The sequence below is a fragment of the Schistocerca piceifrons genome, chromosome 3 (genome assembly GCF_021461385.2).
Source record: "Schistocerca piceifrons isolate TAMUIC-IGC-003096 chromosome 3, iqSchPice1.1, whole genome shotgun sequence".
Taxonomy (NCBI): Eukaryota; Metazoa; Arthropoda; class Insecta; order Orthoptera; family Acrididae; genus Schistocerca; species Schistocerca piceifrons.
This window is the reverse complement of record NC_060140.1, coordinates 911,828,689-911,855,395: the sequence shown is the minus strand read 5'-3', so window position 1 is coordinate 911,855,395 and position 26,707 is coordinate 911,828,689. Positions and strand designations below refer to the sequence as shown.

Sequence of the window (26,707 nt, the reverse complement as noted above, 5' to 3'; positions counted from 1 at the left end):
CAATTTTTTATATAATCAATTTCGCTCTCCAAAATTCCAGGACATGTTCAGATTTGCTTGGACATATGCAGGATTTGACGGTCTACACACAGAAAAATTTGAAAATGTTAAAAACATATGTTTTGACAGAGCACAGGGAAAACTGTGCGACTGTGAAACTGTTGCATTCATTTGTTGCAGTTTATGTGACAAACTCTTATGTTTTCGGTTTCATTACTTTTTTGGGAGCTATTATCACATCCACATGAAAACCTAAATTGGGCAAGGTAGAAGAATCTTTTTACTCATTCGCCAAAGTGTACAAGTTAGGTGGGTCGACAGCATATTCCTGTCATGTGACGCACATGCCTTCACCAGTGTCGTATAGAATATATCAGACGTGTTTTCCTGTGGAGGAATCGGTTGACCTATGACCTTGCGATCAAATGTTTTCGGTTCCCATTGGAGAGGCACGTCCTTTCATCTACTAATCGCACGGTTTTGCAGTGCAGTCACAAAACACAGACACTAAACTTATTACAGTGAACAGAGACGTCAATGAACTAACGGACAGATCATAACTTTGTGAAAATAAAGAAAAGCTTTTCACTCGAGGGAAGACTTGAATCAAGCACCTCTTGTTCCGCAGTTGCTCACGCTAACCACGGGACCACGGTGCTCCTTGGCTTATACTATCCTTGATGTTGCATCTCTTGCACATGGACTACTCAGTTTGTATATTTTGCTTATTTTTTCATAGTTCCACACAACTTCTTCCTGTTTTCTCCATTGATCTGTGTTCAGTTTTTCAAGGCCTATCCACTGGGCCAACTTATAACTAAATCTGAGGGGGGTGCGATGGGGAGGTTACCTTGCGAGAACCGAGTCCTGCGGGACACCATTCTCCTGAATATGAGCAGAGCTAAAATAAGTGTCAACTCTAACCTGAAAGGAGCGATTGGAGAGAAAATTCTGTAGAAAAATCTGAAGTGGACCCCATAAGCCCCATTCGTGCAGCACAGCAAGGATATGATGGCGCCAGGTGGTATCGTATGCCTTCCAAAGATCAAAGGAAACAGCAACTACATGTTCTCGCCGGGTAAAAGCTGTAAGAATAGCCAACTCTAGCGAGACTAAATTGTCGATCGCTGAGCGGCCCTGACGGAAGGCCCCCCTGTTGCTGGGCTAGGAGGCCCCGAGCTTCGAGGATCCACATGAGCCGCTGACTCACCATCTGTTCCAGGAGTTTGCACGTAACGTTGGTAAGGCTGATAGGGCGATAGCTATCAACCACCAGCGGATCTGCACCAGGTTTCAGCACCGGGATGGTAACGCTATCCTGCCAACGAGTTGGGAAAACGTCCTCCGTCCAGATGCGGTTAAACAGGGCGAGTAATTCAACCTGACAGTGCGCTGAGAGATGGCGAAGAAACTGGTTGTGAATTCGGTCTGGACCTGGAGAGGTATCGGGGCAAGCTGTAAGGGTACTTTTGAACTGCCATTCACTAAACGGGGCGTTGTATCGTTCCCAACGGTGCGTGCGAAACGACAACTGCGTATGGTCAGCCAGCTCTTTAATGGCGCGGAATTCTGCGCTGTAGCCTGCTGTCGTGGAAATACGAGCGAAGTACTCTGCCAGATGTTCGGCGATGGCGATTGGGTGAGTACAAAGTGTACCCCGAAGAGAAAGGCAAGGGACAGATGCATGAGGGCGAAAGTAAAAAATGCGCCAAACCCGTGACCACACCTGAGATGGGGAGGTGCGAGAACCTATGGTGGCAACATATCGTTCCCAGCAGTCCTGTTTGCTCCACCGGATTAACTACTCTTGACGAACTGTGGTATCGTGTTGAAGCTGCATGGGCAGCTGTACCTGTACACGCCATCCAAGCTCTGTTTGACTCAATGCCCAGGCGTATCAAGGTCGTTATTACGGCCTGAGGTGGTTGTTCTGGGTACTGATTTCTCAGGATCTATGCTCCCAAATTGCGTGAAAATGTAATCACTTGTCAGTTCTAGTATAATATATTTGTCCAATGAATACCCGTTTATCATCTGCATGTCTTCTTGGTGTAGCAATTTTAATGGCCAGTAGTGTAAAATGGTAGAAACCAAATTTGTAAAAACATAATCTGGAGTAAAAGCTTTCTTGTACTGCATCAATCTTAAAATCACTTTGGGCCTTTGAAGACACCAAGGCGGCAATGCATTCCATTCCTGGCTGTGTATTTAGAATTCTGATAGATCCAGGTCCAAGAGACAGTCAGCAGCAAGTATCTCGAATGGATGGGTCACATGGGGCCGATTCCTAAACAGCCATTCAAAGTTGGGTCGGACCACTGCACTAAATGCCAATGACTGAGGTGAAACTGAGATTTGCAGTGCCTGTCGAGCCAAAGGGTACGTTGCTGAATCCAGAGTGGTGGTTCACTAGCCTCTGTACACAGACTCTGAACGGGTTTGGTCCAAAATGATTCAGTTGATATTCGAATGCCCTCATGGTGGACAGTGTCTAACATCTTGAATAGGAAATACAGGCTGATCCGTAGACCGTGCTGCTATAATCGAAACATGATCAACTAACGTCCTACAAAACTGCAGAAGGCGGGACCTGTCCCCTCCCCACGCTTTTCCATTAAGGGATTTCAAAATATTCAATGACTGGAAGCCCTTGTTCATAGGCCTTTCAGGTGTGGGAGCCAAGTTAATTTTGAGTCAAATAATAAAGCCAAAAAGCTCACAGTTTCCTGAAAATGTAAAACATTTTCCCCCATTGTGAACACTGGTTGATTAAAACTTCGATGAGCACAATTAAAATTGACAGACGTACTCTTCTCTGGTGAGAACCAAGAACCAGTTGTCTTGGCCCAGGTTTCCAGCCTCCTGATGGTCAGCTGTAGCTGCCTCATCATCAGTGTAAGATCAGAGGAAGAGTAGAAGATTGCGAAGTCTCTCTCTCTCTCTCTCTCTCTCTCTCTCTCTCTCTCTCTCTCTCTCTCTCTCTCTCTGTTCCTCTGGTGTTTCAGTCAAATTTGATCTGATGGACAGTATACCATGATTTGGAAGGAGGCAATGTTAGTTCCATTATGGAAACCAGGCAAGGACCATAGCACCTCTATGAGTTACCAGAGTGTAGCCATACCAGTTACGTGGGTAAGCCTTGTGAATGCATGATCAACCACCGCCTCATATGGCAACTCAAATCTCAAGGTCACCTGAGCCGCCCCCAGTGCAGTTTCAGGTGCTACCATTCCACCCCTAAAAAAATGCTTAATCCTGCTGGAGATGGTGATACGAGGGTCCTTCTTGCACTGAAACCATTTGGTTTGTGTGTTTTTTGACCTCGAAGTAGTTTGCCATTGCTATCAATGGGATTTCCTTCGCAGTCAGGAGCCCTGTCAAATGCCCTTTTGTGTGTGTGTGTGTGTGTGTGTGTGTGTGTGTGTGTGTGTACATCGATTGTTGACGAAGGCCTTAATGGCTGAAAGCTTTGTTTATTTCTGACAGTCTTTTTGTTGTGCCTATCTGCAACTCAGCATCTCCACTATATGGTGAGTAGCAACTTTCCTTTCCATAATATTGTTGTATTCCCTCCTGAATTTTCCACTGTTTTTTACACAGATGATTTTAATGTCATTGCTTTACAGAGAGGATTACAGACAGTACTGAAGCTTCAGCTTTCAGTACTAGAGCTACCTTTACCTTATGATGAGGATATGGGAGAAAAGGCATAAGGTTATCAACCTTTGAATGGACAGAGAGATCGCTTGTGGCATCTGACGAAGCATACATAAAGGATTAATGAAGATATGGTAAGAATAAAACCAATGTTTTCATGTTTATGCACTGCAACCTGAATCTTGCCCTACCTTGATCCACATTTCTCACTAATGCATCCTCTCATATAAAGCTTTGGACAGTACTTACTTTTGGAAGAGATCTTTTCGTTGCTCTGTTGTCCATGGCCTCCCATAGAATCCTTAAAAGTTAAAAATTGTACACATTAGTGACAAAAATGAAACAATGCAGGAAAACAATGAAACAGAGGATAAAAGAAATCAAACACGTTATTAAAAAACTGATACTTATTTGTACATACTAAATCGTCCACGATTATGGAAGCAATTATCCGGAAAGGATATTGCTGTCATTGTGTCATAGAATTCATCAAGTGCACAAGCGACTAAGACTTTTTCTTCTGAAATGATAAATTGTGATTTACATGTAGATCTTGCAGGAAACTTGACTGACTGCCTTTAGCCACAGAATTTTAAGGAATTACAGGAAGCTTTGTCTTCACATCAGCTACAGATCTACAGTATTATCTACTAACATGTTTGCTTTAAGTAAACTTAGTGATGTTGCGACTTCCTTTTCCATACAATCTCCTAAAACTTTGCAACCAGAGGGCACCACCTTGTAGATCACCCCCGGTAATGGTGCCCTGGCTCTCACGAGTAGTACTTAATTTTTTTAATAGTTTTTTTTTTTTCTCAAGCTTTTGCAAGTTTCATTTTGGCACGTATTTCAATGTTGTTTATACAATTTACATTAAGATTTTCTGAAATGAAACTGGCTTTCCACAATGCTTAACTTTAAGCACTTTCTCTCCCCTTTGTTTGATCAAAAAAATTACAGCCTGAAAGCTATAAATGTCAATGTTTTCTTTGGGCTTGGAAGGTATTGCATTTTTGTTCTTGACTTTCATTTGCACAACGATCATCATTCAAACCATAACTGACGGAAGTGTCAGTTATTCCTAGTTACTTCTAACGTTTATAATGGATAACAAGATGTCTATATCATTCGAATGAATTTCCAGGAAATTTACTAATAAGTAACACATATGTAGGTTTTATCTAAATTGAAGGTGGAAGGGAAGGAAACAAAAGGGAAGGAAAGGAACTAATGGTATCAGGACTTTATGCATAATCAGCGGCAACAAGTGAAAATATGTGTCGGACCAGGATTTGAACCCAGGATCTCCTGTTTGCTAAGCAGCTGCATTAACCGCTGTGCCACCCAGACAAAGTGTTTATGGCAATTGTACAGATTATCTTGGCATGCTCCCCAGCTAGCTCCACCTAGCCACAAGGTCAATGTCCATACTTGTTAATTTTAGATTTACATTGGAGGTTGAACTTAAATGTGCATCCGCACTGAAGGTTGTGGATTCATTACCCATTGAAGTGGATCAATTATATATGAGTGCATGATGTCTGTTCTTTCATTCAACCTCCAGTAGGAATCTAAAATTAGCGAGCATGGAGGACAAGGATGGGGACTGTGGATAGGTGGCACTAGGTGGGAACAGGGGTTGGGCAGGGAGTGCACTGAGACAGTGTGTGCTACTGTGATAAACAATACTATGTCCCGGTGATTCAGTGGTAATGCAACTGCCTAGTACGCAGGAGATGCCAGGTTCGAGTCCAGGTCAGACACATGTTGTCACTCATTACCGCTAATTCTGCATAAATTTCAAATACAGCTGATATCATTAGTTGCTCCCCTTACCTATCCTTTCTCCCTCATCTTCAATTTCTATACAATGTATCACAGCTGTGGACCAAGAGTGTTTCCTATTGAGCATGAGCCCCCAGGAATTTCGTAGTTTCAAAGAATGGAAGGGCAACAGGCCCAAGATGGAGAGATGGTGGGAGAAACCATCTGCATCACCAGAAATTCATACAGATGGTTTTGTCAGTGGAAAAGCAAAAGCCATTGTCGATGCTCCAGGAGTAAAGACGATCAAGACAGCACTGAAGATGCCGCTCAGTGAGACATGTCCATGGAGAACTGCAATTGATGGCCAAATCGTCAACAAAAAGAGAGCCGGAAATGCCCAGCGGGAGACAGGCCGTTATAAGGTTTATGGCGACAGCAAAGAGGACAATACTCAGGACAGAACCCTGAGGCACACCATTTTCCTCGATAAAGGTGTCTGACAAGGCAGAACCCACACCCGCCTTGAAAACTCAGTCTTGTAAAAATGCCTGAAGAAAACAGGGCAGGCACCCATGGAAGCCCCACATATAAAGAGTATGGAGGATACCAGTTCTCCAGCAGGTGTCGTAGGCCTTCTACAAATCGAAAAACATGGTCACAGTATGGGATTTCTGCAGAAAACCATTCATGACATGAGTGGACAAAGTTAACAAGATGATCAACGCCGCACTCTAAATCCACACTGTGCATTTGTTAGTAAATGGCAAGACTCGAGCCACCACACCAGCCAGGCATGAATCATATGTTCCATGTCCTTGCAAAAGCAGCTGGTAACACAAATGAGGAGGTAGCCAGAAGGAGGTTTTTGTCCTTACCAGGCTTAGGTATGGGTATGATGGTGGCTTCCTGCCAGTGTCCAGGAAATGTGCCCTCTGACCAGATGCAGTTGTATGTGTTACACAGAAAGTGCTTGCCCGCAAGAGAAAGGTGCTGCAACATCTGAATGTGGATGGTGCCTGGCCCTGGGGCGGAGGATCGGGATGAACTGAGAGCATGATCTAGCTCCCTCATAGTAAAGGCGGCATTGTAGCACTCGTGATTCGGAGATGAGAAGGGTATCGCCCAAGCCTCCTCCACTCATTTCCGATGGAGGAAGGCAGGGCGATAGTGGGAAGAGCTCAAAATTTCTGCAAAATGGCGGCCCAAGCTGTTGGAGATAGCAATAGGGTCCACAATGACATCGTCAGCTACAATCATGCTGGAAATTGGGGAATGGATCTTGGTTCCAGAGAGCCGTCGGAGGTAGGCCCACATGACAGAGGAAGGTGTGAAACTGTTAAAAGAACTAGTGAATGAAATCTAGCTGGTTCTTTTGCTATCCCGAAGAACGCGACGACACTTTGCACATATCTGTTTATAATGAATACAGATTGCCTGCATAGGGTGGCCGTTAAAATACGGATAGCAAGTCTCCACACATGAATTGTGTCACGGCATGCCTCACAGTCCACCAAGAGACTGAGACATGATGTGGTAAAGAGGAAGTAATGGAGATGGAACATTCTGCAGCAGTCAGCACAACTGGGGAAATATCATTCTTCAAAGGTCGCCAAGGAGAAGTAAAGCTGCTAGTCAGCATGTACAAGGATGGGGTAGGAGTCAGCAAATGGATAGCACCCGGGAAATGATCGCTCGAGTAGGTGTCAGAAAGAACGGACCACTCAAGACGAGGGGCAAGCTGGGCAGTGCACAAGGAAAGGTCCAAATGGGAATATGTGTGTGAGGAGTTCGCAAGGGAAGTGGGTGCTCCAGTGTCAAGGCAGAAGAGGCTAAGTTGGTTAAGGTGGTCAGCCAATAGGGCACCTATCTGACAGGTCCTGGAAGAACCCCAAAGGGGAAGATGCGCATTAAAATCACCAAGCAGCAAAAAGGGGGGAGATAGCTGCCCAATAAGTTGAAGGAAGTCTGACCTGGTGACAGGGAATGACGGAGGGACATTTATGGTACAGAGGGAAAAAGTCAGGGGGGGGGGGGGGGGGGGGGGAGGAAAAGATGAACTGCAATAGCTTGAAGAGGAAAAGATGAACTGCAATAGCTTGAAGATTGGTAGTCAGGGGGTAGGGTTGACTATGAATGTCAGCCAGTATGAGCAGCATGACACCCTCATGAGATGGAATGCCAACCTCAGGGGGAAGATCAAAACGAAACGGTAAGAAATGTGAAAGCTCAAAGCAGTCGTGAGGGTGCTATTTCGTTTCCTGAAGGCAGAGTACAAAGGGACGCTGCAATGCTAAAACCAGCTATAAATCCTCTTTGTGGGACCGAAGGCCGCGAACATTCCACTGGAGCATTGGAGGAGAATCATGATGATGAAGAGATGTAGGGGTGTCACCTCAGCGGCTGCCGAGAGAGAGCTGGGGAAGAGGCACTACTACAGGACACCAAAGCAGGAGGATCCTGCTCCATGGGGTCCACAGAAGCATCAGCTTGCTTGTGCGGTTGGTCTGTGGAGTCCAAAACAGTTGTTGGTGCGCACTGGCGACATGGAAGCCGGCTGGGCTAAGGTACCATGTGGCGACACCATCGAAGAGGATCTTCAAGGTGGCAAAGGAGAAGACCATTTGCCTTTGGTGGACTTCTTTGAGCCTTTCCGGTTAGGTGAAGCCTCGGTGTTGTGTGGCTGAAGGGATAGAGGAAGTCTTCACGGGAGTACTCCTTCTGTCCTTTGTGGCCTAGCGGTTGTGTAGCTGGTGGCTTCACCCCATGAGGCGAGAGTTTGACGGCTTGTTGCACAGCCGGACAGGGGGATGGCGATGCTACTTTGACACTGGGCGATTTCACAACCTCAGAGTCGAATTGGAGGTCGCATGTCTGTGTAGCCGTATCCTTCATGGAGCGAAGGGTAACAAGAACAGAACTATAGATACCAGACGGGAGAACGCAGGGTCTGTGACTAGCCAGTAACTTGTGAGCGACTGGATAAGGCACCTTTTCCTTTACCCGGATCTCTTGAACAGCTCACTCATCCAGATACACAGGACAATCCCGAGAGGAGGTGGCATGGCCACCATTGCAGTTGATACAGTGGGGAGAAGGAAGTGGACAATTGCTCTCGTGTGCATCCCTACCATAGGTGACACATGTGGCTGGGTGTTGATAAGACTTTCTAGTGTGGTTGAAATGATGACACTGGTAGCAGCGCATCAGGTTCGGAATGTACGACCAAATGGTGATAATTTCATAGCCTGCTTTGAGCTTGGACAGAAGCACCACTCTATCAAAGGTGAAAAGAGAGTGTGGGTGGGCACTAAGGAGGAATCGTACCTTTTTCATTACACGATGGACAGCAATGACACTCTGATCACAAGAGGTAAGACTGGATTTCGGCCTCAGTTAGACCTTTCAGCAGCCTGGTCTAAATTACAACACGGGAAGAATTTAAAGTTCTATGGGCCTTGACACGAACAGGGTAACCGTGGAGAAGCGAGGCAGCAAGCAGTTGTTGTGCTTGAGAATCAGAAGCGGTCTCCAAAAGCAAAGTGTCATTCCATAAATGAGAGCAGGATTTCACAAGGCCAGCAATTGCATCTACACCTTTCTGAATAATAAATGGATTTACTGTGGCGAAGGACTGTATGTCCTCAGTACATGAGACCACGAGGAACTGTGGTGCAGCCGGAAGGGTCTTTGAATAATTAGCCTCATGACTGGGAAAATGATTGACTCATAGTGAGACAATCCCCCATGATTACCAGTGTCTCCGATGACATGCTCCTTCCAACTGGCGGACCCCTTCACAAGGGGGCGCACACGCCTTAGGTAACTGTTCACACCTCAGGTCACACCTCCCGAACACCTGCCAGAGGGACCAGTCGGCAATTTGGGAAGGTTACAGCTCAGGCATTCACCCCTCCCTGGGCCTGGCCGGTACCAGGGGGTACGTGCGAACCCTACCTATCGACCCGGGGCTGGGAATTACACATTACCCATTCACCCGTTACAGGTCAGACGCATGGGCCGGTCTTCAGGAGCACACAGGGAGAAAGAAGAAAAAAAGAGAATACTCAAATGCCAAAGCAGAGAAACGAGAGGAGAAGGAAAACAAAGAAAAGAAAAGGGAGTGAAAAACAAAAGTGAGACTGTTCACTCTTCAGCGACAGAACGCACAACATTCCCAATAATACCGCAGACATTTTCCCCAAGGGAGGGGAAAAAGAACAGCAAGAGGATAGCCATGCAGCACGGAATGGAAAAAAATGCTGCAAAGGCTGGGGATCCACGGTAGCTAAGCATGAACCTGCTAAAGAGTGGCGAGCCCCCTGGTGGGGTAGCACCATATGACAACAATACCAATGAGTCACAGTTCTAATCGGCCGACTCAGACACACACCTGGGTGTAATACTTTGTAGGGACGTAGCATGTGAAAGTTGCTGGATTTGGATGGGTTACTCCTGTAACTGAAATATCAGATCTGAAGATGGTTCTGAATGAACCAAAACCGGTCATATGAATAAATAAAAATAAAAAAAAACTGCAATCAAGACAGATTTTAAGTAACAAAACTTTATAGGGATATTAAATGGAATGATCATACAGGTTCAGTCACGGATAAAGCGGGTGGTAGACTTCGGTTTATTGATATAATTGTGAGGATGTGAAATCAGTCTACAAAGGAGAATGCTTACAAATCACTTGTATGACGCACTCTAGAATATTGCTCAAGTGTGTGGGACCTGTACTAGACAGGACTAACGGGGGATATTGAATACATACAGAGAAGGACAGCACAGATTGTGACATTTTTATTTGATGCTTCACAGAGACAATGAAGAAAATGAACTGGCCAACTCTTGAAGATACTGAGATAGTCTACTAACAAAGTTTCAAGAACTGGCTTCACATGATAATTCTAAGAATATATTACAACACCCTTCAGGGATTGTGAGGAAAAAGTTAGAATAATTACTGCACGCACAGAGGCATTCAAACAATCATTCTTGCTGCATTCAATATATGAATGGACTGGGAAGAACCCTAATAACTGGGTCAAGGGGAAGTACCCTCTACCATGCACTTCAGGGTAGTTTGCAGAGTATAGATGAAGACATAGAAAGGTTCACAAATATAGGAAAGATAGGTTAGACTTTTGTGAAAGAGAATATGGTGTAAAGAGGTAAAAATAGAATATCTGGGTTTAAAAATATACCTGATACGATTGTGGTAACCATAGGTTTTAAAATGGCCACCAGATACAGCAACAGCTGTCTCTAAATCTTCCAAATGCAACATAAGTCAACTTTAAAGAAGTATTCAAACCACGTAATAAAAGTGATAGTATGAGAGGGTAAAAACAGAATAACATTGCTGTTGCCAGGGCTTGTGTAATATACATTTCTGCATCTTGGTGTCTATAGCACAGCTCATTGCTAGTTCAGTGCCACCTGTGTTGTCAACCTGGCTTGTTCTGTTCATCTGCAGTGACTGCTTTTGCTCGGACTGTTTTGTTCTCATTTCGTTCTTTATGATGGAAAGTTTAAATGAACACTGTGAAATTTTGTTTTCTACTCAGTAAAAATACTGCTCAAACTGTTCTAATGTTGAAAACAGCTTACCAAGATGACGCTAGGGGAAAAACTCAGGTGTACGAGTGGTTTGCTCAATTTAAAAATTGTGGCGTGCCGACTGATGGCAAACCTTTTTCTAGACATCCCTCAACTGCCCAAATCAATGAAAATATTGAAAAAAGTTGAGAGATTTTGCTCACAGCCTGTCAACAGACAATTGATCAACTGTCAGAGATCAGTGGGTTATCTTGGATCTCGGTTCAGTCAAACAAGACCTGATATTTGGTAGAGAGGAGACTGGTTTTTCCACCATGACAACGCAGCTGCACATACAGCCATCTCGGTTAGACAGTTTTTGGCTAAAAATGGTACAGTTCATCTGCCCGTTGCATATTGCTCACCTGACCTGGCTCCATGCAAATTTTTCTTATTTCCAAGAATGAAAAGGGGCACGAAAGGACATCGATTAGACAACATTGAAGAGTCAAAGAAAAAAATGCGGGAGGAGCTGTCAGCCATTTCTAAAGATGACTACAAAAAATGTTTCAAACAGTGAAAGCACTGGTACACAAATGTATTAGTTGTAATGGAGAGCATTTTGAAGGGAATAAGGCTGTTTTGTAAACAATTTTAAAATATATAGCTTTTAAAAAATAATTCCTTTTTTGTATACCCTGTCGTACTGGCACTCACCTTAACTGGTTAAAAAATGGGAACCCTTATCAAAATGAGTCTTCAGAAAATGGAGAAAGAGGGGGAAAGAAAATGATTTACATCGATAACAAGGTCGTTACAGGGAACATAACAATGGGTTGATTTCATCTCAAATCATACAGGTCATATCAACTTGTGGTCATGAATTTCTCTGGAAAGACTATATATTAGACATCTATATCATAAGTGTTGAAACATATTTTCTTTTATCTTCATTTTTGTAAATGGTACTGCCCTTTGAAAAATGTATATTTTGCAAATAACTCTTAAAACAGTAGAGAACAAAAAAAAATATGACTAATAAACCGAAAGTACTGGAGACCTGGCACATGATTTGCTTTAAAGTTCCGTCTCAGTGTATCAAAACTTAGCTGACACCCACAAACTTATGGGTTTCCCTTAACTTTCAAATTTAAGATTAAAATACGAAATTTAAGTTGATTTTTGCACTTAATTTTTTTTTCCTAATTTGGAAAGTCACAGAACACTATCTTTTCTGTCATATTACCAGACACTACTGATGTAATTATAAACAGTATCTTCTCTGCTGCAGTTATCTGTATTATGAAAATATTTATTACTAAAAATGTAAAAAATTACATTTTTACTAGTTTTTAAAAATTATTTACTCAAAAACCTCCAGCCAAAAACTTTTGAGAATTACAGAAAATGTTGTTTGGTTAATGGTATTACCATCACATCCACTGTGCAGGAATTTCTACGCTCACTACAAGAAGAAATTTAGTGACAACCATCACCTGAATGCGAAACTGAAGAAAACAGTGCAGATGAGTATGAAGCTGTTGCTCCACTGAATGATATCATTTCTGCTGTAGTCCCTACAATAACCCACCTTAAACACCCAGGAAAAGCACAAGGAGAAAACAGTATGCAAAAAGAAAAGTAGAAGGGATTGAAACAAGTTCTACACAAGCAACATCTTCAAAACTTTGTGAAGTGTATGATGTAGATGTAGTTGGTGCAGAACTTGAAGATACTGATATGCGCATGAAATGTGATGTGTGGTTTCAAAACCTAAATACTGCTATCTCAGCAGCTGCCTCTATTGAGAAAGTACAGTTACCGACACTGATACCAGGTAGCTACTCTAAGCATCAGATACAGAAATACATATCCACTTCTTCACATTATTTGATTTCAAAAGGGTGTAAAACAAAGAATGCCCAGATTCTTACTGTGGGCATCCACTGCAAGATGATACCCTTACTGTTGCTCTCAAATATTACCTAAGTGGTGACAAAGACTGCAGCAGGCTGATGTTATCTCTGTCAGTGAAAAACGTAAAAATGCTAAAAAGGTAAAAATTATTTAACTGGATAGATAAAAAAAATCCACTCGCCAAGCAGCGGTAGAACACACACATAACAGACTTTGTAACTGGCAAACTTTCGAAGCCAGTGGCTCTTTCCTCAGGCAGAAGGGTTGAAGAGGAAGGAAGAAGGGTGAAGGAAAAGGACTGGAGAAGTCTAGGAAAAGGGGTAGATTTCGAGAAAGTCACCCAGAACTGCAGGTCAGGGGGAGACTTACCATATGGGATGAGAAGGAAAGACTGATTATTGTGGACTGCACTGGATGAGATTTGAAAACTCTCAGGTATATGTGACCGATGGTGCAGCATCTCATTTTAAAAGCTGCTTTCAGCTTTATCAGCTTGGTCAACAATGTAGTACATAAATTAAGACAAAAAATGGATATTTTCAGCAACAGGTCATGCGAAAAATGGATGTGATGGGGGTGGTGGTCTCTGTAAACATCTTGCAACAAGATTTAATCTCCAGCATGAAGCTGTTGATACTACAAGAGATGCTACTGGATTTGTACAAACCACATCAACATTAGTAACAAATATGAAACTCTTAATTCTAAATGAAAGTACACTAAGGGAATTCCATTCAAAAAAGAGAGAAGATTGATCTGCTATGAAGCCTGCAGTAGGAATTCAATCGAATCATTACTGGGTTGTATCCCGAAGTGGCACATAAATTGCAAGAGCGGTTCTCCATGAAATGCAGCCTTTTACTGTGGTTGAAATGCAGAGACCACAGTATACATAAGAAGACTCTTTAGTGAGCCACTTCTTGTGTGTATGACAATCAGTGGTGGGTGGAACAAATAATATGTGTGTGTCAGGAACTGTAAGATATAACTGTCTGCTTTATGACACCTCATAGTCCTGCTAATGCTTTCAAATGTCCATCATCAAAAGATCAGTGTGCAGTCCCCATTTCCTACGTACTGTTCTTGTTCTATCAGCCTTGTCCGTGTGCAAATCCAGCTCGGCTCTACAAGTTCAATGAGAACCATATGAAAAAAACAAATGAATTTTTTTCAAAAATTTAATGTTGATTGTTACATTGTATGCAATTTTAATTCATAGAAAGTCATGAAGAAGTAAAATAATGACAGAAGACAATAATAATTTGTGAATATCATCATAAAAAGAAAAATGGGTATAAATATTCTATATCTCATCTTCGTTAAAAATGCTTTCGAACAAAATAATGAATTGTTTTCTTACTCACTTATAATGTTGTTAAGCAATTATTTTGATTCAGAAATGCCTGTTTTGCACGACATTTACTTAAAATCAGTGATCAATTTAAGTGTCCATGATTTTTCTGACCTTGAGAGTAGGGCTAGGTAGACCTAGGTCTACCTACAAAATTTCTCACATTTTGTACAGACAAGTATTGCCCACTCTCATTGTATATTTCCTAAGTACAATGACCAACTAATGTACCATAAAATTTTTAGAACTTTACGGATGGGGGTTTTGGAGAAAATAATTTCTAAATAACCAAAAAAATTCAGATTCTTTCATCTTTACGTGCAAATATTTTGACAGTTTAAGAATTTCATGCATTAATGTCATAGCTGACAGTTAGCAGTCCTCTACTTTATCATTTCTCAAGGCAGTTAGCATCCTATGACAATTCATATATTCGAAACATAATTTTGAAATTCACAAGAAGTTACAAATTTTCATAGTTCATTAAAAAAAAGCTCAGACGTGTATATGTATTAATCATGTCTCATAATATTGGGACGAAGTATTTATTGAAAATAAATTCAAATCTGTATCACTTTTGGTTTCTTTATTACATTTTTTTAAATTTTGCCTTTCATTATAATATTTTCATAGCTACTCTCATTTCGAGAGGTATGTAGCATTTTAACAAATCATCAGAAAATCAACATATTGTAGTTTTGGAGAGGTATCATGTGGAACTTGAACATTCCTTTTTTTTTTTTTTTTTTTTTTTTATGATTTGAGATGAAATCACTCAACAAACACGACAAGGATGGGTGAAAAAAAGTTTAAAGTATGTGGCATCACTACATTTATTTATAGTGTCAGGATCAGAAATACCATAAAATGAATCTTACTTCAAGTGAGTTATTCTAGATCTGCTCCTCTTTTCTCTCTCTGTTTTTAAAGCATAGTGTTAATCCAGTATACATATTTCAGTTCACAGTTACTCAATTTTCACAAATTAATTATAGAAATACTAACGTGGGAAGTAATTACAATAGGGTATTGCTGCCAAAAAGTAACCACTCATTGAAAAGCAGTAAGTGCTGAGTAGTTGACAAGGACACACAAAAAGGAAAGAAAACTTGTTAGCTTTCGGAATAAATACTTCCTCCAGGTACAGTATGAAACACACACACACACACACACACACACACACACACACACACACACACACACACACAATACCAGCTCTACACACAGTGAAAGGATTGCAGTTTGACTGGTGGACTATAGTGAGGTGGGGTGGGTAGAGGGGGAGAGAGGCGGGTAAGGATGGGTAGCCAGCAGCTCAGAGGGAGGCGGATGGTCTGTTTATTAGGAGCACCGGAGGGAGAAGTGGCAGGTGCATGTGCTAGGCATGTGGGCAGTGTTGGTGTGTGTGTGTGTGTGTGTGTGTGTGTGTGTGAGAGAGAGAGAGAGAGAGAGAGAGAGAGAGAGAGAGAGAGAGAGAGAGAGAGAGAGAGAGCACATGCTCTAACTAGAGAAAGAATTTACTCTGAAAGTTAACAAGTTTTCTTTCCATTTTATTTTAACAAGTTTTCTTTCCTTTTTGTGTGTCCCTGTCAACTATTCAACACTTCTGATTTTCACTCAGTGGTCTACTTTACTCCTAAAGTATTTAATGGAAGAACTTTCAGAACTGCTTTGTATGTGAAGAATTATGGCTGAATCTGAGGTCAACTACCTATCAGCTCTTACCATTCCCCTTTTGGGGCCCACAGCATATGCTGTATCTGTCTACATTACTGTTATTATTTTTGTGTTCATTCTTCAGATGTCACAATTTTTAACGTTGATCACACAACTGTGAAACAAATTCTCTAAACTAAAAACTTAACAAGGAACTTCAGCACTCATTGTTTTATCCTGAAATTAAATAAATGTTATACTGTACATTAATTCTATGTCACTCATTTATTCATTACATGAACTGCTTAACATTCCCTTGATTTTCCTATCAGTTTGTTTAACCAGATCAAAGATGTTGGTCGGCTGATATATTTGTGGGAGAGGACCCAACAGCAAGATCACTGGTCCCATCAGATTAGGGGAGCATGGGGAAGGAAGTCAGCCATGCCCTTTCAAAGGAACCATCCCAGCATTTGCCTGCAACAATTTTGGGAAACCACAGAAAAACTAAAACAGGATGGCTGGACATGAGTTTGAACTGTCGTCCTACTGAATGCGAGTCCAATGTGCAAACCATTGCACCACCTCACTCGGTATGAAAGATGCCTTTAAAGAATCGCAATAGGTTCCTGTCGAATTAACATATGGACACTAAACGTAAGTTTGTTACTATGAGTTACATTTTTGCGAGATTATTTTTCTTGTACAGAAATTTACAACATTTACTTTAACATATCTACACAACAGCACATAAAATTATGTAACATTACATACATGGATTGGATATGAAAGTACTTGAAGCTTTGAAGTTATTCTGATTTTGAGAACAGGACCAGAAATGAGTGTGTTTCTAACCATAAGCTGAACTCATTGTTCCACCAATTTATACGCGTCAAGCTTATTTCTTTATTGCTGAATAGTTCAAAATTGGTGGCAAAGGGAACAATAAACGAGTCTGGGTAATGTTTTAAAATATGCTGCTTTTTCCTGCATTGGTAGAATACATAAACAGTTCTGAATGCATGTACTGGAAAAGAATAATCAGTGCGAGAATAGAGAAATATTGTGAGCCAAGGTTTGATAAATTTACAAAGATTGCAATGAGGAAGGCCGCATTCTGCTCAAAAGGCTTACCATACATTGTGTCACAGCTATTCCACATAGATCAGCCCAAGAAAGCAATTGACAACTGAATACAGTTTAGCATGCAATGAGGAAACACTGATGGTTCACCAACATCCGCATAGATACTACAGCCACAGCACCAACAGTTGTGTCATTCTTTACAGTACATCCATTACATACTTCCCATTAATGTGCAGTATCGAATATACTTTTCTGTACACTTTCAATGCTAACTATAGATGTTTGGAAGTGTTAAACATTTAGTGCAGAGAAACAAAGTACAAAATGAAAACAATCACAACACTTATTTTATTGGCTGTATTGTGATCTGCAACAAATTCGGTGACTGGCATCGAGTGATCAGTGAAATATGGTAATGTTATAAAGAACAGAACATTTGACCAAGCTCATTCCCGATTAGTTGTTGCAATGCTATGTGTCCTGCAAACAGCTCACAGCGATTCATTTTGTTATTCCAAATCAGATATAATAGCGTATATTTTTTCTCGTGGCAAGGGGACCAGTACTTTCTGCAGAAGAATTAAAATATCAAGTGGAAAGAAATAACTGTCCTTAACTACTGGTCCATTGTTTGTTAGAATTCTAAGAGCTTTGAACATAGAGCTACATGTGATTTCTGATTTAATGCCACTTCATAGCACACTTCATAGCATTATTTTTAAATGAACTGTGTAATATTATAGCTCTGAACTCAAAACAGTGATACAAAACAATTTAGGCTTCTTGGAACAATGCTGCCAATTTAAAAAAAATTTCCAACAGCGACAAAGATTAAATGATATGCTTAGAATGTTTTCCATTTTTCAGTGATATTCACTGTGTGAAACTGAAACAACATAATTAAGAGAACTCACATAAAAGTAAATGAATAAATGTTACACTATATGTTAAAGATTAAATAGGAGCTTTGCCTTAAATAATGTTCTGATAATATTCACTGGATTATAATGTATTTAGTTCCTATCCAGAACATCAAATGATTGTAGTTTCATCACTTGCATGCAATTTATCTACTGAGTTATATTTAAAATCCAATTAAAATGTCCACAATAAGTTTACAGCATGTTAATGGTCAGACAGCATGTCCTTATGCTACTCCTGTTCTCACACTAAGCATTTACATTATTCCCACAGGTTTAATTAGGCAATGAATCTCACTTAGGGGAAAAAACAGAATTAAGAACATAATTTTCTGCAGATGCATCTCAAAGTCATTCAGTATCCTCCAGGAAACATAGTTGCTGCATCATCAAGCATAAAATAATTCCATTAACTTAAGTAAAAGAAAATGATGATGTATTAAAAAACTTCATATCACCAGAATGCTAATGACAAATATTATGGCAATGCTTATATTCACAGAGTTACATGTTGAATACCATTTGGAATAGACAACGTCTTGATATTAATCTTTTTGTTCAGAGTGGCAGCGACAACTATCTGAATTTTGCACAATTGTCTTAAGATTAACCTGTACAATGCAAAAGGTTCAGGATAGTGTGTCATGGTATTAAACATTGATACAATCTGTTATAATGTAAAAGTAAGGAAGTCACAAAACAGGTGACATGTAATTATTAGTTTATTCACGTTCAGAGACTGCTGTTTTTTGACAACAGTAAATTCAATTAATGAAAGGCCACTCTAATTGCTAAATATATACTTGTACTTTATCCAAGTCCACAACTGGGTTCGGGTTTCCATCCAGACCAATTTCAAGCGGAGCGGAAAATTTTAATGTTGCTTCACAACAGCATAATTTTTGGATGTGAAAGCCGAAGCCAGTCGTGGACCCGAAATAAAGTACATACCAGCAAGTGGAGTAGCCTTTCACTGACTGATAAGGAATCGTTCAACTCTTTTACTGAGTATGTACTATGTTGTTTATAGGTGACTCAAAATAAAATATCTGTACTTTATCGGCAGTGTGTTTCCAACTGTACTATGTGCATTCACATACTTAACCCATTCCTTTCAAACTCTATATTGACCCTTCAATATTACTTTAAGACTAGAACATTCAGGAGAATGGATATGACATGGAATCTGACATCATGGCCTTTAAATTACTGCTTAGTTGGAGCTGTTATATTCATTTGTGGAGTAATACTGTGTTGATTGTGTGTGACATTTTAAAGGTGTGCGTCAGATAGTCATGCCCAAATACCTGGCTTCTGCAGTCTATAAGCGATTAACTACACTATTATTCAGAAAATATTTCTTTCTCGTCGTGATTTAATAGTCCATCAGATTAAATTGTTACTAGTTAGTTCGTTTATGTTCTATAGATCATTCGTATGATTAATCGTGGGTCATTCTACATACATATTACACATTCATATGTAAATATGGCTTCATGCTGAGAATACATAAGTATTTTTTTAATTATCATACATGTTGAATAGTAATTCTTACCCACCATTTTTTACATATTGCATAAATAGAAATTCTACTACGGAATCGAAGCTGTCAAACACAAACTTTTTGTTTGTTTTAAAATTTAGTTTTGCAGACTGTCAGACATTTTCTATCATTCAGTAAACGATCAAAATTTTTGGTAGCAGTACTGCACACCTCTTTTTGTGCCAAGGACAACCTTAGTGTGGAATACTATATGTTTTCTTTTCTGGGAGTTTTATTACATATATCTTTGTTCCTTCTGAACTTTAGTGGGTTATTTCAAACATATTTCACCAGAGAATAAATATACTGTGAAGTAGCAGTCAAAATGCCTAACAACTTAATCAGATGGCTACAAGATGATCGTGAGTGAATACGTGTTATTCTTACAGCACATTTTACAGTGACAAAAATTTACTTTCTTAAAGATGAATTACCCCAGAACATTATTCCATACATAACTGAATGAAAATAAGCAAAATATGTTAACTTACTCATTTGTCTCGCATCAAGATTTACAATGACGTGAAATGCAAATGTGGCTGAAATAAGTTGTTTTAGAAATTGAAAAATCAAACAATGGAAACTCTGAATAGGAATATCAACAATGGAGGAAAAGATAGATTGCTTCTTACAACAAGGAAGGCATGTTAAGTTGCAGACAGGTACAATTAAAAGACACATACACAAAGATTTCGGCCACAGCCTTCATCAGAAAAAGAGAAACACACATCATTCATACACACAAACAAGCACACCTCACCCAAACGTGACTGCCAACTCTCATGCCAGAATGCAACTATCACACGGGATGGTAGCAGCAATCTGGAGGGGGCAGGAAGGGAAAGAGAGAGTGTATCGGTGGGGAGACAGAGGATTGCTGTCTGGCGGAGTATGCAGGGATTAGAATGACAACAGCCACAGCTTCTTGAGGTTGTGGAACAAGGAGGTGGAGTAAAAAGGAGAGGAGTGGATAAAGATGGTTGGGTGCATTGGCAGAGGGCGCCAAACAAAGAGGCTGGGAGATGAGAATGGGGAAGAAATGATAGGACCGGGGTTGGAAACTGTTGGGTGGAGGGTGTGGGGACAGTATATTCCCGTAGGTTGAGGCCAAGATAATTACAGGAGCAGAGAGAGAGTTTTAGGAATAACTTCCAAGTGCACAGTTCAGGAAAGCTGGTGATGGATGGAAGGACCCAGATGGCTTAGGTAGTGAAGCAGCCACTGAAATAAAGTATGTTATGGTCAGCTGCATGTTATACCACAGTGTGGTTTATTCTGCTCTTGGCCACAGTTTCATGGTGGCCATTCATCATGCTGGACAGCTGGTTGGTAGTCATACCAATATAAAAAGCTGTGCAATGGTTGCAGCAAAGCTGGTAAATGACATGGGTGCTTTCACAGGTGGCCCAGCCCCTGATGGTGCAGGATAAACCTGTCACAGGATTGGAATAGGAAGTTGTGAATGGGTGGTTGGATTGTGCAGGTCTTGCACCTGGGATTTTCACATGGATATGACCCTTCTGGCAAGGGGTTGGGGTTGGGATCGGGAGTAACATAGGGATGGACTAGGATTTGTGGAGGTTGGGTGGCCAATAGAATCCCACTTTAGGAGGAGTGGGAAGGATCTTGGGTAGGATGACCCTCATTTCTGGGCATGATGACAGGTAATCAAAACCCTGCTGAAAGATAATGTTCACTTTTTCCAGCCCAGGGTAACATTGGGTGACAAAGGGGGCACTTCTTTGTGGACATTTCTTGGAGGTGGTCGAAGGATTGGGGTTGTGGGAGGAAAAGGCATAGGAGATCTGTTTGCAGATTAGTTCTGTGGGATAGTGCCTGTCTGTGAAGGTCTTAGTGAGACCCTCAGAATACTGAGCAAGGGAGTTCTTGGCACTGCAAATATGCCACTGCAGGGTGGCCAGGTTGTGTGGGAAGGATTTTTTGATATGAAAGGGATGACAGCTGTCGAAATGCAGGTACTGTTAGTGGTTGGTGTGTCCAAAGAAGTGCACAGGAGTGCAGATGGAGCCATCAGAGAGGAGAAGGTCAACATCTAGGAAGGTGCCACATTGGGTTGAGGAGGATCTGATGAAGCAGAGAGAGGTGTTGAGGTTGTGAAGGAATGAAGATGGGTTGTCTTGGCTCTGGGTTCAGATCATGAAGATATCATCAATGAACCTAAACCAGACTCAGAGCTTGGCATTTTGTGAGGTTGGGGAGGGCTCCTCTAGTTGGCCCATGCATATGTTGGCACAGGAGGGTGCCATACGTGTGGCCATGGCTGTGCTGCAGAATTGTTTGTATACCCTCCCTTCGAAGGAGAAGTAGTTGTGGGTTAGGATAGAGTTAATAAGATGTACGAGGAATGAGGTGGTGGGTTTGGAGTATGAAGGATGTTGGGAAAGGTAGTGTTCAATAGTGGCAACACCAGGGACACGAGGGATGTTGATGTATTGGGAGGTGGCTTCAACAGTGATGAGTAGGGACCCTGGAGGTAAAGCTGTGTGAATGGTGAACAGTCAATGATGTGGGAGGCTAGATTATGGGCAACTGGTTGGAGGTGTTGGTCAATGAGGGCTGAAATTCTTTCAGTGGGGGCACAATAACCAGCCACAATGAGGCATCCAGGATCGTTGGGGTTTGTTGATTTTTGGGAGCATGTAGAAGGTGGGTGTGTGGGATGTCATAGGGTTGAGGAGGGAAATAGATTTAGGGGAAAGGTTATGGAAAGGGCCTAAGGCTTTAAGTAGGGATTGAAGGTTGTGTTGGACTTCTAGGGTGGGTCACTCTGGCAGAGTTTACAGGTGGAGATAATTGCCAGAGGCCTTCTGCCAGGCTGTCACTGTGATTAATAACAACAGTTGTGGAGCCTTTGTCTGTAGGTAGGGTGGTTAGATCAGCATTTGTTTTGAATTTATGTATGGCTATTCTTTCTTTTGTTGAAAGGTTGGTATTTTGAGGAAGGGACCTGGGGAAGGATGGTGAGGCTAAGCTGGAGGTAAGGAATCTCTGGAAGATGGCCAGCAGGCAGTTAGGTGGAAGAGTGTAGGATCACGGTTGGCTGGTGATTCAAACAGGGAGAAGCAGGGTTCAGTGTTGGAATTAGGTTGGTTTTGGTTGATGGGAAGGGCAGCAAAGAAGTGCTTCCATTGCAGGGATTGTGAGGAGGTGATCTTTGACACATCCAGCATTGTTAAATTTCAGTGTAAGGCTACAGATGAGGCCTTTAGATAGGACTAAAACTTCTGTGGACCTGATGGTTTTGATGGAAAGATTAGCAACAGTGTTAAGAGAATGTTTTGTGAAGTGTTGGTAGGGAGTTTTGGGGGATGTGGCAAGTTGAAAAGGTCAGCTAGGCAGGGTTTAGGTGCTATGAGCGGTGGGCAAGGAAGAACTATGTGGACAGAATAGGGGTTGGATAGTGGTGTCCCAAGGTGACAACAGGATGATAGCAGGCAGGATATCTTATGGAGATGGTGTCTGGTATGCTCCTCCAGGTGCTGGAGAGCAAGGACTCAATTTCAGGGGATATGAAGCATGGAGCAAGGATTGCACATCTGGTGGTCATGTATGCATTATGTGTGCTTGCTTGTGTGTTTCTTTGTTTCTCTTTTGGGGTGGGATGGTGAGGGTGTGGGGACCTCACTAGTTGTTCTAAGAACATTATTTCCAATTTCTTCTGTTGTTTGGCGTATGTTCTGACAGATTAGAATATAAGTGTCACCTAAAAAAAAAGAACTAATTCTACTTGTTGCGCATTAGAGAGAAGGTCGTTTGGATATTTAAAAAACAATAGCTGATCTAACACTGGCTTGGGGAGCCCTACAAGTGATTTCTTCCCAGTCAGAAGAATCTCCTCTGCTTACACTTGTTCAATCATTAAGTATAGCTTTCCACGTTTTTGTTTGATTCCACTGGTCGGCTATAACATCAATTTCATAAACCCTCAGTTTATGTAGTAGGATATTGCGATTCATACTTTCAAATGCCTTTGATACAGCACAGAAACTACTAGTGGGTGCTATTTTATTATTTAATGCTTGTAAAATGTGTAAATCATATTTCCAGTTAAGCAACTCAACTCATTTTAATTGCAAACTGTGTTTTACTTAGATTATTATTGTTGCTCAAGTAGGATATCATTCTACAGTACACCATAGTCTCAAACATTTTGGAAAATGATGTCAGTTGTGAAACGGGTTGGTAGTTATTGAGATCTCTCCTATCACCCTTCTCACACAAGAGTTTAGAAATGGAATATTTCCCTATCTCTGGAAAGATGCCCAAAGTTCGTGGTGCTTCACATAATTCAGAAAAAACAGCTTCTACAGACTGTGTCTCACGAAAGACGCCCGGGAGGGGTCTGTGGGTCGCGTGCCATGGTTACCGGCCGCCGCCGCGCCCGTCACTCTTCTGCCGGTAGTCGTGTGTGTGTGTGTGTGTGTGTGTGTGTGTGTGGGCGCGCGCGCGCGAGGCCCGGGTCTACGGTGGGGCAAACCGGGGTATCTGCCCCGGGCGGCAATTTCTGGAGGGCACCAAATTTGTATTCTTGAAGAAAAATACCTTGTTGCACGAAGTGCCTTTGCGTTCAGCGCACGTTGGTCTATCAATTATTCAAATGATTTTGAAACGCATCCCAGCTGATTTCTGGACATTTTTGAACACATTCTAAGTTGATTTCTCAATGAATCATAGTTTGATTTTTGAATGCGTGCATAATGTACGTGATGTCTCCGCCAGGGTAATCCAGGACGCATCTAGAAATAATAAACTTTCCCGTAGACAAAAGGAGACACGGCCATACGAACTGAGCCGAACGGGTGAATGCCAATCGCTGTTTGTTTAAGTGGTTGATTGGGTGTGCGAATGATCAGCGTTGTTGTAACTGTTTGTGAAATCCATGGATTCCGACTATCAGAGTGGAAATAAATGACTAATAGGAATGACAAGTAAGAAAGATTACACATTATCTTCTCCGTGACTCCAGGAAAATGAAATTTTGACAGAAATTTTTTGCCAGAACGCTACTCTATCAGCTGTTGGTTAGCAGCCGCTTCAAGTTCTGTTCTCGGAATAGCGCGGAAAACGCATTGTACGAACACGTAATAGCGCCTAACCCGAGAATAAACGCGGAGTAACTGAACCTGTGATTCTGGCAGAGTTAGTTGAAGTTAAGCGGTGAATAAGTTTTGACAACTGCGAGAACAGTTACAGAATTAGTGGTGGCAAGATTGTTTGTCAGAACAAGGTAGTAGAAGAAACGAAGACATCACAAAAGTTATATGGAAGAATATGACTATTCCAAATTTATATACAAATTTCGTACTGCTACTTTTCGATCTCACGCTTGAGAAAATGGAGTGCATGAATGAAATGTGACACTACTTCCTGACATAAAACTTGTTGCTTGTAGTAGGCCAATACGCATTTGATATTGGCACTTTGTGAATTATGTTCTGTCATTCTACTTAAGTAAATGATGTAAATAAAAATGACAATTTGTGCCGAAACAGTCTCGCTTATTTGGCGTGTGTTACAATTGCTGCAATATTAAAAAGGCCTATTTCGTTTTATCTAGCAGACAGTGGCTAAACAGGCGTAATCAAATAGAGAAACCACACCAGCTTTGGGCGTACTGGGTGGCGGCAGGAAGGGCATCCGGCCATCCCTAACACTAACATTTCCAAATCCGTTGTAACCACGCCGAACCTGCGATAGCTGCGGGACTATGGCGTAAGCGAAAGAAAGAAAGATACATGTTTTACATATGAAACTCTTCAGAAAGATGTGCGCTACAAAGTGAACATATTTTTGAAAAATCGATTTTTGTTTTAATTTTTGACGTCCTGTCTCAACCGCTCGAGACGGGGGAGGCGCTATCAAGTTTTTGACCCGGTTCGGAAATATCGTAGATCCAAGACTGGCGCGCGCTTCTCCCGAGTTAAGCACAATGTTGCCATCTGATCAACTTAAGCTTACCTTTAATTACAGTAGGTGCTCAAAATGATGTCCCTCTGTAGTAAGAGCAGCCTGACATATCCTGAACACATTAGCAAACACTCGTCGAACTTGGTTGCCGAAATCTGGGAAATGATTGGCAGAAACCAGTCTTCCAACTCTTCGAGTGTGTGGGAATTGGTTGCATACACCTTGTGTTTCAACATACCCCAAAGATAAAAAACTCACGAATTTAGATCTGGAGAACGAGGAGGCCAGTCCAACTACCCTATCATCAAAAACACTTCGTATTGCTGTCATAGAAGTATTGGCGATGGGTGGTCTTGCACTGATCTGCATTAAATGTTCACAGAACGTAATGTTTCGTGGAAAAGGATTGGTTCAATAATTCGTCTTGCACTAACTGCACACCACACTCAAGTTTTCACATCACGAAGAGCAGCTTGATATGATTCATGAGGATTTTCGGAGCTCCAACGACGATTGCTCTGAGAATTTACGTACCCTGACAAATGCAGCCATGCTTCATTAGGAAAAAAAAATCTCAGGATCAGCTTCCCCATTGTGCAGTCTAAACAGCCAGTTGCAATAACGACGTCGGGAAACAGTATCTCAGTTGGTGCACGGCCTTTATTTTGTATTGTTTCAGTTTCAGTTTGCACACAGCTCTGTGAGCAGATGCTCCAGACACAACAGTCTCAAGTGCCAAACGGCGGATAGATTTTCTCGGACTTCTCTTCCAAGACCTCCCCCAACTGTTAAAATTTATTTTCGGTTAAAACACTAGGTTCTCTAGGCCTTCGTTTGTGTAACACAGAGCCAGTCTCTTGAAATTTCTTCACTAATCTGCCTATTGTCGAATCAATGGGAACATGCTCAGCGGGAAATTTTCATATGAATTCAAGCCGACATTCCCCATACGATTCTGTTTTTGCCAAGTTCAACAACACAAGAAACACTCGTTGATCCTTCGTGTATACCATACCGAACGGAAACGCGATCGGAAATTCCAAACAAAACACCCGAACATTGAGTCGCATAGTACAGAAGACACGCGCATGGTGTTTCTAGATCCAGAGACATTTGGGCAGGGAAAGCCCCGGACTCGGCGCAGTTGCAACGATGACGTCTAGCAACAACATTTATAGCGATTAAACTTGACAAAATAACCCAAAAGAAAACTCTAGTACACTCAATCGCTCAGTTTAGGAGGCACGAGCAAAAGTATTGGTGTCCAAAAACAACGCATAGCGACAACCAACAGACGTGGCGCCAACAACCGGGAAACGCGCAGAGCGCCCAGCTGCCCCC

At 41.6% G+C, this 26,707-nt stretch overlaps 1 protein-coding gene across 1 annotated transcript in view; it reads right to left on the bottom strand.

Annotated features, from left to right (window-relative positions):
* Positions 1 to 26,707, bottom strand: part of LOC124787878 (protein O-GlcNAcase) — a 158,150-nt gene that overhangs the window by 101,809 nt on the left and 29,634 nt on the right. The window contains exon 2 of the mRNA XM_047254854.1: positions 3,907 to 3,958. Within this exon, the coding sequence (XP_047110810.1) occupies positions 3,907 to 3,958 (52 nt within the window). The remainder of the gene's footprint in view (positions 1 to 3,906; positions 3,959 to 26,707) is intronic.